Consider the following 11,929-nt stretch of genomic DNA (forward strand, 5'->3'; position numbering starts at 1 on the left):
TAAAATATAATACCTATACTTAACACCCCACGCAATCGAACTGCAAATAATTATAAATTATAACACTTCATCATATTTCGATCGTCACATTGTATAATATGACATTATGACGTACATTATACAATACATGTGAAAAAAAAAATACTCCGCTTGATGACTATCCGTCCTCGTCGACCACTATTGTATTAGCATGAATATCTCATAATATAATATTATATCGATATAATAATATTCAGATTAAAGTGTTTATTGCATTATAAATATACCCACGTTTACGCTTCGTAAGCTGCTAAAAACTAACCGAATATATATATCGAGACACTGACTGTTGAAAATCATATTTTATAGTTCGCTAGATTATTATATCACTTCAGCTCAAACGACTGTTACAGGTTTTGGCAGGAAATCAAACGATTGACTGATGATTGATTATTGTTAATCACAGGTTTAAATACTGCTTTGATGTGTTACGGGGTAATGACTAAACGTGCGTAGCTCGTGCCGTTTATGTAGGCATATTGTATAGCGTTGCCATATTTGAGTGAAAAACCCCTGTATATAGATTAATCATAGACTCATTAATATTAATCATCGGTAAATTATCAAAAACCCAACTGTTGAGTATGAATAATACTTGATAGTGATTCGATTCGATTATTTCAAATTCGCAAGATCATAGATATTGTAATAATCGTCATTCTCGTTCTACTTCCTCCTTTCTTCACAGTGACCATGAATATTTGTATTGTTTATAATACAATTATCATAATGAATTCCATTTCAGTTTCCAAACGATGATAATTATTGTAAAATATGTCACGGAATTAAAATGTTTCTAGTTTTAATCGTGTAGTCACTACTGTAGTGTGTACCATATACCTACCAACCTATACACAGTTATTATTATTATTATTAATTATTTATTTAAAAAATACAAGAATATTACATAAATAACGTATTACATAATATAGTGTACAATGTATTATGTATTACTATACATGTCTTAAAATACATATATAGCTATTTACATAAAAATATCATTGTATTTTTTACCGATTTTGAGAGTCTGCAACATAGGTAGGTACATCTGATTTTATAGATAGTTACGTTTTTCGAATGATCATAAGGTATATTAAAATATCATATAATGACGTCGTTCCAAAACCAATGTGCACAGGTGGCCTCGGGGGGAGTATTGACCTTCCCCAAAAATGTATGATACATATTAGTATATTACATAAACTAACTACTGGTTACAGCGCCGTCCAAATAGATATTCTCCAAAAAACCCGATTTTGATATTTTGGGTGTTGTTTTTTCTATAATATTTTTTATCACATCGTACAGCTTGAAAATGCTGCAGATCGCAAAGGATGATATTGGGTAGTATGGCCAAGGAATACGGAAAGCCCGTGGAAGACGTCCTACCGGATGGTAAATGACACTATGATAATAAAATTAATAATAATTAATTAGTAATAACAATAACTTAAGAAGTATTCATCGTCGGTTGTGCAGTGCTATCTAAGCACATAAAAGTATACTTAAGTCTTAAATATATCATGTCATAAAAATGCATATAGAATATAGATACTTAAAAACGCAAAAACCTGTTAAATCGCACAATACATTATCTATTGTGGCGAGAAGACAATTGGTTATTGAAATATAAACTCATCGTATATGCACTGCACGTCGTCGATAGGTAGTGTTAATAAGACGCGTAATATCTGTTGTCTAATTTAGCAACTATCCTTGCAATAAGTGACTCATTACCAGTGCCTAATAATAGTTTATCGCTTATTTTGTATTGTATTGAGCAGGACCAGGAATCGTGTTCATCCTGTTCACGCAAGTGTTATCCAGTATGCCGTACTCCACCTACCTTTCGATGTTACTGTTCTTCATGATATTTTGTCTGGCCCTGAACAGCGAGGTAATTTATAGCATAAGCATTCATCGTAACAGTGCCCTGCGATTGTATGCCCACCTACGCATAACCTTGTAGAATATGTACCTGCCTAACTTCTGTTAAAACGTCTGCAAACGTAATGTAATCTCGTTAACGAGCTTGATGAATCGCAATCCCCCAAAGACTAAAAGGGTTTTAAAAATTTGTCTCCAAATAAAGGGGGTTATGAGTGACAACTCACGCAGAAGTTGCAGCCACTATAACTTTTGCTTAACAATAAGTATCCAGCCATCCAGGTTATACTTACCGGTCTCGTAATATATAATTGAATTCTTGGTTTGTTTGCTGGTAATTACACTTATTTATTTCATTTCAGTTTGCTATCGTCGAAGTCATCGTGACGTCCATACAAGATGGATTTCCACGCGCCGTCAAAAAATATCTAATCTGCCACGAACTATTGGTCTTGGTGGTCTGCTTTGCTTCGTTTCTACTCGGACTTCCACTTGTCACGCAGGTCTGAAAAGCCTCATTAAAATTTTGTTTTTCACTATTATCGCGTATTTGTACTTACACTGCAAATTTCAAACACGACCAACTGAATTATATCGATCGTTTCGTCGATTTGCTTTACACGCTGTTCACAGGGTGGCACATATTTGTTCCAAATAATCGACTATTACACTTCTACGTGGTCGGTGATTTACATTGCTTTTTTCGAAGTGATAGCAGTGTCCTGGATGTATGGTGGTAATAAAATTGTAGCGGACATCGAAAGAATCACGGGAACAAAACCGTTGTGGTTTTTCAAATTCAGTTGGTATATTACTACTCCTCTTTCACTATTGGTAAGTTATATTATCATAATATTGTAAATTGTTCGATGTATAATAACAATATATATATAGTCACCACAAACACCCCCCCCCCCCACAACCCTCTCGATATAAAACTAAAAGGATAATTTTCCATTTGGCCCTTTCTGATCAGACATCGATTTAGGTACATCGAAGTCAAAAACGAAATGCACATAATATTAAAACTTAATTTCTAATAAATATCGATAAAATAATACCAATATGACCAGAGTTAAATGTTTGAATAATAATTTGATTTAACGTTTGTTTTTTTCTTGTTTTATTAGTTTGTATGGGCTTTCAGTTTAACAGACTATGAGCCACCGACCTATATGAATGGTACTCGGAGCTTTCCCACTTGGGTCCACGTGATAGGGTGGTCCATGGTTATGATCTCATTGGCATGTATACCCATCATGTCTGTTTATACGTTCCTACATTCCGAAGGAATGACATTTTACCAAGTAAGTTGAACAACTACAAAATCTATTACTATAAAATAATTTTTTCATTGTACGTATTTTTTTTAGAAACTGAACAGATCAATAAAGCCCAAATCAAATGAATTTGGTGAGCTGCCAATTGCATCGAAAGACAACTTAAAAGAAATGGCTACTTTAATAGAATGCAAAGCACCTCAAATACCACCTATTATTGTCTTCCCGGAAACTGTTAAAAATAGTAAATATAATAATTTATGATTGTATACCAGCGATTTTTGTACACAATTATACCCTAGTTGTTTTTCACAAATAACGATTTAAATATTATTTAAATATTATTATACTGCCACTACAACATACCACATACACATTCCATACCCTGCAGCTATAATATGGTACACTCAATAGGTAGGTACAACTCATCGTAACTAGTACAGTACATGCATAACTGAAAATATTCAATAATATGTGAATTTTATGCTAAATTTAACACACAACTTTTACCTACTTTATTTTAATATCATTAATAATGCTATATGTGGTTAATAATCGATTCTAATGAACATTTTAAATTATAAATGAGATCTGAAAATATTACCATAAAATAAAACGAATTTACCTTACACAGATTAGATTTTTTTTACTTTTATATAATACAATTTTGAAATTTTTAACGCAATCATTCATCATACACTTTTTAATATTTATAATTAACGTAGATGTGTATAGTTCATAAATTATAAATCATATTGTACCTAAAATATTATATTCGTAGTCATAAATACCATATGATATTTATTGATACTACTTGTCTGCTAACTATTCTAGTGCACAATCGTATTGTTGCAAAAGTCAAAGCTCAAAGCTAAAGTAGGTACGTCGAAAAAACGTGTTTTTATCAGTACCTAGGTAAGTTTTTTTATAAAAAAAACAATTGATAAACATTTAAAAGGCCTACGAGTCAAAACACTTCGATCAAATAACAGCAATGGGTTTCGACGGATAAATCGAAACTCTTACTAATAGATATTCCCTGTATCCAGTGCCCCTGCAGGACTCCCCCCTCTAAATCCGCAACATAAATGAATAATATGTTATAAAAAGTGCTAGGTATCTAGCTTCAGTCTATCTTTTATCACAGAACATCTATAATAGGTATGTGATCGAGTTTAAATGACACAACATGACTATTATTGTTGAAATTGTTTTAATTTATTTATAGGAATAAAAAATAAACTATTTATCAAACAAAATAAAACTCACCGAGACAAATACTCTGGTCCTGAAGAACTCTCACAAATGTTTGAAATAATTTATAAATGTAACCTATTTGTGTTTAAATTCCAAACAGTAAACACTTATTGGAAAATACATTAAAATACTTTTTTGTCACACCTGCACCGAAAGTTTGGTTTTCGACCACGGTTGAAGCGTTGGAAAGCAACCTTTTTCCGTCCAGCGGGTGGAAAAGAGGAAATCCCCAAAGTGCCGGGCGGAAAAGAAGAAATCCCCAAAAGTGCCGGCCGCCGGACGCGTATCCCCTGCACAACCAGAAACTAAAATGTATACCTACCACGGTCCTTACAAAACATAAACTTTTGGTTACATCTTAAATTTATAGTATAACCTCCTTGCATGACGTATAAACATTTAATATTTTGTAGACAATTGTTGCATAGATCCCTGCATAACCTTTTCCATGAACGCAGGGGCGTGACAAAAAATAGTATGTGTGGCTCACTGGAAGCCTTTGCCACACAATATATAACTATTTTTAAAGTATTTAAATGGTACCTGTTTCACCTAATTGCATGGGTATAAATATTAAATAGTTCCTACCTGATACCTATATATTGGTTTTAATAAGTATACCTAACAAATAACAACTTACAGCATTTATACAAGTAATAGATGTGTATGAATGTATCCAAAATTAAAAATAGCAGTCATCATTTCATCAATTAATAATTTTGGAATGCTACATTCGGGTAGTTTATGGTGGCCATGAAAATGAAATTTTGCATATTTACCAAAGTAAGTAAAGCAAAACCAAAAAAAATAATGAAAACTCATGAAAACCTTATTTAATTCACCATTATGTTACTACAGCATACAAACTAGGTACTGGATAATGGATAATATAGTACTACGATATCATAAAATTGTTCGTTCAGACTTTTGGAGTCGCAGATAATCAAACTACATCATAAAATGTCAGTTATGTATCATAATGTGGACAATATGGTATAAATAGCAATAACCTATTAAATATACAGAACACAAGTAGTTAGTTGAATCATAGAAATAAATCTAATATAAAATTTCTAGACTGCGAGTAAAAAATAAATAAATGTAGTATCCGTCATCATTTCATCATGTTTTGGTGCAGAAAATGAACCTTAAACTTCAACCTATTTGATTGGTACTTTGAGTAGGTCAAAAATCCCAGTAATATCAAAAATGAATAATCATAGAGACTTGAAATTTGGAACAAATATTTATACTATCATTTACTAGACATAATATATATTTTTTAATTTTGTTAATATTATTTACCTTTATGACAAATTTGTTTCCTAACCAAAAAATTTGAACGTGGTTAAACGCACAAGAAACTAATTAGTTGTTATATAGCAATTTAAAAATATCAAATACATTGGCACAATTTTTTTTATATACATTTGAAGTTTAAATTTCAATTTAATTGTATATTTAAATGATTACTTATTTTATTAAGCAATTTAAATAGAATGAGATGTATAGCTTAATATTCATAAGTAATAGTTACTAGAATATTGCCTGAACAAAATTGTAGGCATTTTGTGGCACTTAATTAACATTATAGCCAATAGTAAATGGCAATAGATGCAGGTAAAACATTTACATAATAATATTAATATTGTTAATGAATATATAATACAAAATATACATGTAGTTAGATGTAATTTATAAATTATAGAAGTAAAATAAAACTTATTTTTATCCTTTGATAACAGCAATTGGTCTTAACTTTACAGTCTTTTTACTAATTCCTGCCTCATGACAAGTGTCCACTACATCAGTGACATTTTTATATGATTCAGGTGCTTCTTCCATTACCAATTTAGGTGAAGCCACTCGAATGGCAATCCCTTGTTTCTGCAATTTTTCTAATACATCATTATAGTCTATGTTCCTACGAGATTTAGCTCTCGACAATGCACGTCCCTGGAATAAAAAAACATCTCATTAATTGTATTAAAATTAAACAAGTAAACAAATTGAATAAAAAAAATCACTTACAGCTCCGTGGCATGTAGACCCAAATGTTTCGTTCATACCCTGTTCAGTTCCAGTCAACACATATGAACAGGTACCCATAGTTCCACCGATCAATACTGGTTGACCGGTTAGTTGGTAGTCAACTGGAATAAGAGGATGATAAGGCGGAAATGCTCTTGTCGATCCCTGAAACAACGAATAAAATAATGTTGAGCAAATAGTATATTAAAATACATTAATTAATAACTTCTATAAACCTATGTTCTAAATACCTTTCTGTGCACCAATAAGTGTTTAGGTTTTCCATCAATATAGTGTTGTTCCATTTTTGCAATATTATGAGATACATCATATATGACGTGCATGTCTAAATCATCTGGAGTCAATTTGAATTGTTTTGCAAAAGCCTTTAAAAAAAAATAAATACTAATTAATTATTTATAAACAAATTGACAATATTGTTGTCACTATACATACTTGACGTGCTAAAAATGTCATTGAACTTCGATTCACCCAAGCAAAATTTGCAGCAGCTGACATGGCTTTTAAATAATTTTGACCTTCATTGGAATTGATACGAGCACAAGCTAATTGTCTGTCGTTAACTTCAATTTTGTCCCGTGCCATAGCCTTTTCCATTTCCAGTAAAGCATCTTAAGTAAAGAAAGTCTTAAATACATTTTTCTTTCCAATAAAATCATACTATTTACTATTTGGTTTATTTTTATAATTTATAATTAATATACTATTCAAATGTATTTATTTATCAATAATCATTTATGGCCATGTATTTTCTATAGAAGTTTTGAAAATATTAGTTTTACTTTATAGTTCAGAGGTATTCAAACTGTGCATCGCAGCTCCCAGGGGTGTCGAGAGAGTTGTCTAAGTGAGCCGCGTTAAAGCACCGGAAACCAAAATTAATGTAGATCATGTATAATTAAGAAAAATATTATTTATAATCATTAAAGCGATTATGGAAACGATAATGAAACACATTACGAGACTATTTGAAGTTTTATGTCTAGTACTAAAGTCACTGTTATTATCACTCCACTCATATTAGCCATATTTTACGTATTTTTTCAACTTTTTCATAATAATTTGAGAGCCGTAAAAATATTGTAAACACACAAAGGAGCCGTGGGATGAAAAAGTTTGAACACCTCTGTTATAGTTCAATACTTGTAAATAAATTATTTTTTAATTCAAAACTGTTCTAAGAGCCCGGATTTAGTTATAGTAAAGCTCAGCTGTTTAAATGCTTTTTAATTGAACAAAAAAAAAAATGCATTAAAAAGTTAAAATATGCACTCTAAAATGTTCATATAATGTATGCGAGTATAACAAATTATAAGCTGTAACTTCTTAATATCAGTAACACTATTGTAGCTGAAACTGCATGATCTTATAAAATAAAATTAAACATTTATAGAAATTAATATTGGTCGATAACTGTCAACCAAAGTTGTATTTATGTTTTATTATTTTAAGAGATTAAGACACTAAATTAATAATTAAATAAGAAATAATAATTTAAGTAAAATAATGAAAATATAACCTAAAAACTAATAAAATTGTGAAAATATACATAATTTTATAAAATTTAAAAAACGTCATAGAACACAATATAATGTGCTCACATTGAATATTACATGACCACAAGAAAAAATATAGAAAAGCATCTTAATCTGGGCTATAGACATCAAAAATATGCAAATATAAATGTACTGATTAATGGATTTACAGAGATGACTCACAACATAATAAAATTTATTAGACAAAAGCTGAGCGGCTTAGTATGTACGGAAAATTATCCCTTAAGAATTTTATCTATCACTAAAAATACTAAGCAAGAAAGTCTTTTATAAAATGTGTTTCATATTTTTATATTTTTAATATAAGAGGTATTATATTAATTTATATTGAGCTTAAAAATCAATATTTCCTACATCTTATATTATCATAATATAATACAATATATAATACCAGTTGCTACTTGGTGTCCAAAACCACGACTTCCAGAATGTATCATAACGCATACTTGACCAACATTTTCAATTCCCATTTTCTTTGCTGCCCATTTATCATAAACTTCATCAACTACTTGTATTTCTGCATAGTGATTACCTGCTCCTAATGTTCCTAACTATAAAAAAGCATATAAATATTAAAAAATTAAAAACAATAATTGTGTTAGCACTTAAACCAGGCATCTCAAACACGTGGCCCTTGGCTCATTTTTTATAACTACTAAATACTAATATTAATGGATAATTGTAATTTTATAAAACAAATTAATAAAAAAATATAAAAAAGTGAGCAAGAAGGTATCGTTTTACTGTACAGTAGGTTACAAGTGGGTCACAGTAATGGATGGTGTTACATTTAAGTTCAATGATATAATATCATTGTACACAAAAAATGATTCTGAGTGAAGACTGACAGTCATACTATGATATATTACAAAGTATATTTGGTGATCTTATGATCTTAAGTTTATGAATTAACCTATTTACGTAGAACCTTGTTTTAGATTTTCAATCCTTAGCTATAAAAGTTTAGCAATTTATATATTTTTAAATTTAAATTTTGTTAAAATTTGAACTATAAATGCTTGTAAAAATAATTTGTGCATATGTATTTTTAATATTTTTCCACTTCTAACGTAACAATATATCAGGAGCTTTATATTAAATTTTCAAGCTTTTTGACCTAACGAATACAATTTTATTGACATTTATAAAAAAAAAAACTAAAAAAATTGAAAATGTCCGTAAGCAGCTCAAAATGAATCAAAATATTTTCAAATTTTATCAAGTATAGGAATTGATAAAATAAACATATGATGTAAATTTCAAGTGTCTACGGTTTTTCGTTTTTAGAACCACAACAAAATAAAAAACTGCTATATGAGAAATCGAGTGAAATCATAAAAATTTTATTTGACTCTTTCAAAAAAAAAAAAAACCCATTGTTGTAAAATCAATACATTGATTGCTCTGCTTAGAATTTATAACTATCATTTGTGTCACAACTATGTTAGAGATAGGTATACATAATGTTACTTTTCTGTCTTATCTTCTGGTAAACTGTAATCGGATAAATATTGTATAGTATTGTAAGTAATGAATAAAATATTATTTTTTTCAATACAATTGTATGTGCAGCCCACATATTAATCTATTAGCTCAGTTAATACTTTGAGTTTGACATGCCTGGCTTAACTATGCAATATTCTTAATTTATAATTTACCTGTGGTAAACCTCTTTTTCTAGCTCTCATGCTAACTTTAGACGAATCTGCATTCAACATTCTACCATTTTCTTCACAATGTTCTTTGTCTTCAGCCCATGCATAGCCTGATATAAACATAATTTTTTAAAAATAATATTTAAAATTTTAATTTATTTAACCTGATATTTACCTTCTCTTAGAGACCAATCCATCCCCATTTCAAGTGCTTCTTCTAAGTCGTTTGCATTCATCGGTATGATTCCTTTTGATCCTACCCCAACAGGAATATGATCAAACATGCTTTGAGCTAATTGTTCCTAAATAGCATTGGGGTAATATTACATATGATAACATTTTGATAGCAAAAATTAAATTAGTATTATAATTTATAGTATTACTTTGATGGGCTGGACATCTTTTTCAAATAAGTTTGTCCGGAGTAATCGTACACCGCAATTAATGTCAAATCCTACACCACCAGGCGAAACAATAGATTGAGGATCATCCATATCAAATGCAGCCATATTTCCTAAAAAAAAATAAAAATTATAAAGAACAATAAAAATTAATGCAAAGTGAAAACTAATATTATACATACGCATATTGCATATCTATAAGTGAAATCAATTTTCATAAATAATTATTATAATTTGTATGTATAATACTATAATATAAAAAGCCCAGTCAGAATCATTTGGAAATTCAACTACAGTGTACTCTCGATTATCTGCTCTGGAGAGAACAAACCATGTACATGATTAAATGCAACTAACGTACAACCCACGTTATCAGATTATCAGTTAACCCAAAAATAAAAATAAAAAGAGTTCTCATTTACTTTTCCTTAAATACTGTATATTATATAATATTACAATATTTACATAATTATAATTTTTTAATAATTTAATTATTGAATTTTCGTTTTGAATTTAGCAGATTATCCGTGGAATTTGCTTATCTGTGAATGCTAAGCTACCATATTAAGCGGATAATATTAAAAGTACACTGTACTTTCTTACATATTAGTAAAAAAATACTATTAACCAACCTATAGCAAATCCATAACCAGAGTGTACATCTGGAAGCCCTATAGATTTATGAACAATGCCAGGTAACGCAGCCACATTAGCAATTTGTTTAACTCCAGGTAAAAATCCACCGATCATTCCTGGTCGACATGCATTTTGTAACTCTTCCAACATAAGTTTTTCCAAAAATTTATTCACATAAAATACCCCTTCAACCTATAAAAATGAACATTTTCTAATTAAAACCAAAAACATTTTAAGAAAATCCATACACTTACCCTCATATTTGGTTGAAATCCTTTCTTTATTTCCCATTTATATGGAGATTTTTTCTCTAGATATGCTAGTTCTTCATTATACGCTCTTACAACCATTTTGTTTCAATTATAACTTAGTTAGTTCCACTACGACTATAATAAAGGTATAGTACAAAATAAAGATATTATTATTTTCTGAGACTTGTATAATATTACATATTAATATATTATATTAAACAATAAATATTATAACTAATAACTATATAATATGACTCATAAATTACAGAAGTACAAAATATAAATTTAAAATCGAATGTCGAGAATCGAGATTTGTGATTCACGTTATCATAATAACAATATCTGTTATCATCCGTGTGATACGATGAAAATGGCTTAAATTCTCCTTGGTTTTTTAAAACGCGGGATTTAGGGAAAAATTAAAAACTATCAGAATAAAAGTTGACTATTTGGATTGTGAATTGATCACTGTGCAGTATGTATAAGTGTATTGTAACTGTATAGAACACTGCAACTCTGCAAACCTTACCAATTACCATAGCCCGATTTGCAATATTAACTGAGTGACTGACTAATATCCTTCAATTTTGCATCAATTTGAATTTTTTTTTGAGATAATTGACGATTTTTTGTGAGGCATCTTTTGTATCAAAATCACCGGCCCGGAAATCCTGTAAATCAGGCTCTTCGCGTTATACGTCTTATTATTTACGACTTATTTCGTGTATGCACGTCATTTCGTATTAAGAAGTTGGATTTTATATAATAAAGTTTTGTTATATAGGTAATATAAGAATGGATAGGACCTGAAGAATACTGAATTGCAGGTGAACAACCAACAACTATTATATTTCCAGGTTTCAATCTGCCAATAACTCTGTAGATTACCTTAAATCGATTTACGACTGAGAAAGG

General features: G+C 29.8%; 2 protein-coding genes across 2 annotated transcripts in view; one reads left to right on the top strand and one right to left on the bottom strand.

Annotated features, from left to right (window-relative positions):
• LOC100168077 (sodium- and chloride-dependent GABA transporter ine) overlaps positions 1-3,525 on the top strand; it is a 36,687-nt gene extending 33,162 nt beyond the window's left edge. Inside the window, exons 8-12 of the mRNA XM_029491411.1 lie at positions 1,824-1,936; positions 2,289-2,429; positions 2,560-2,760; positions 3,057-3,233; positions 3,300-3,525. Of these exons, the coding sequence (XP_029347271.1) occupies positions 1,824-1,936; positions 2,289-2,429; positions 2,560-2,760; positions 3,057-3,233; positions 3,300-3,470 (803 nt within the window). The 3' untranslated portion in view covers positions 3,471-3,525. The remainder of the gene's footprint in view (positions 1-1,823; positions 1,937-2,288; positions 2,430-2,559; positions 2,761-3,056; positions 3,234-3,299) is intronic.
• A 2,580-nt stretch (positions 3,526-6,105) lies between these two features.
• Positions 6,106-11,346, bottom strand: LOC100160137 (tRNA-splicing ligase RtcB homolog). Its single transcript, XM_001947192.5, has 10 exons — positions 11,018-11,346; positions 10,760-10,955; positions 10,110-10,240; positions 9,902-10,028; positions 9,730-9,836; positions 8,463-8,622; positions 6,951-7,126; positions 6,746-6,880; positions 6,495-6,659; positions 6,106-6,419 (listed from the first exon to the last, which is right to left on the bottom strand). The coding sequence occupies exons 1-10, from the start codon at positions 11,111-11,113 to the stop codon at positions 6,192-6,194; spliced, it is 1,521 nt and encodes a 506-aa protein (XP_001947227.1). The 5' UTR covers positions 11,114-11,346; the 3' UTR covers positions 6,106-6,191.
• Positions 11,347-11,929: the final 583 nt, after the last annotated feature.

This window comes from Acyrthosiphon pisum, chromosome A3 (genome assembly GCF_005508785.2).
Source record: "Acyrthosiphon pisum isolate AL4f chromosome A3, pea_aphid_22Mar2018_4r6ur, whole genome shotgun sequence".
NCBI classification, from domain to species: Eukaryota; Metazoa; Arthropoda; class Insecta; order Hemiptera; family Aphididae; genus Acyrthosiphon; species Acyrthosiphon pisum.

What these genes read in the sequence shown, in the direction of transcription:
- LOC100160137 (XM_001947192.5), bottom strand. Translation starts at nt 11,113, where the DNA reads ATGGTTGTAAGAGCGTATAATGAAGAACTAGCATATCTAGAGAAAAAA. An exon ending in AAGATGTCCAGCCCATCAAA is followed by an intron (nt 10,029 to 10,109) that starts GTAATACTATAA and finishes AATGCTATTTAG; the next exon opens with GAACAATTAGCTCAAAGCAT. An exon ending in GGATTGGTCTCTAAGAGAAG is followed by an intron (nt 9,837 to 9,901) that starts GTAAATATCAGG and finishes TGTTTATATCAG; the next exon opens with GCTATGCATGGGCTGAAGAC.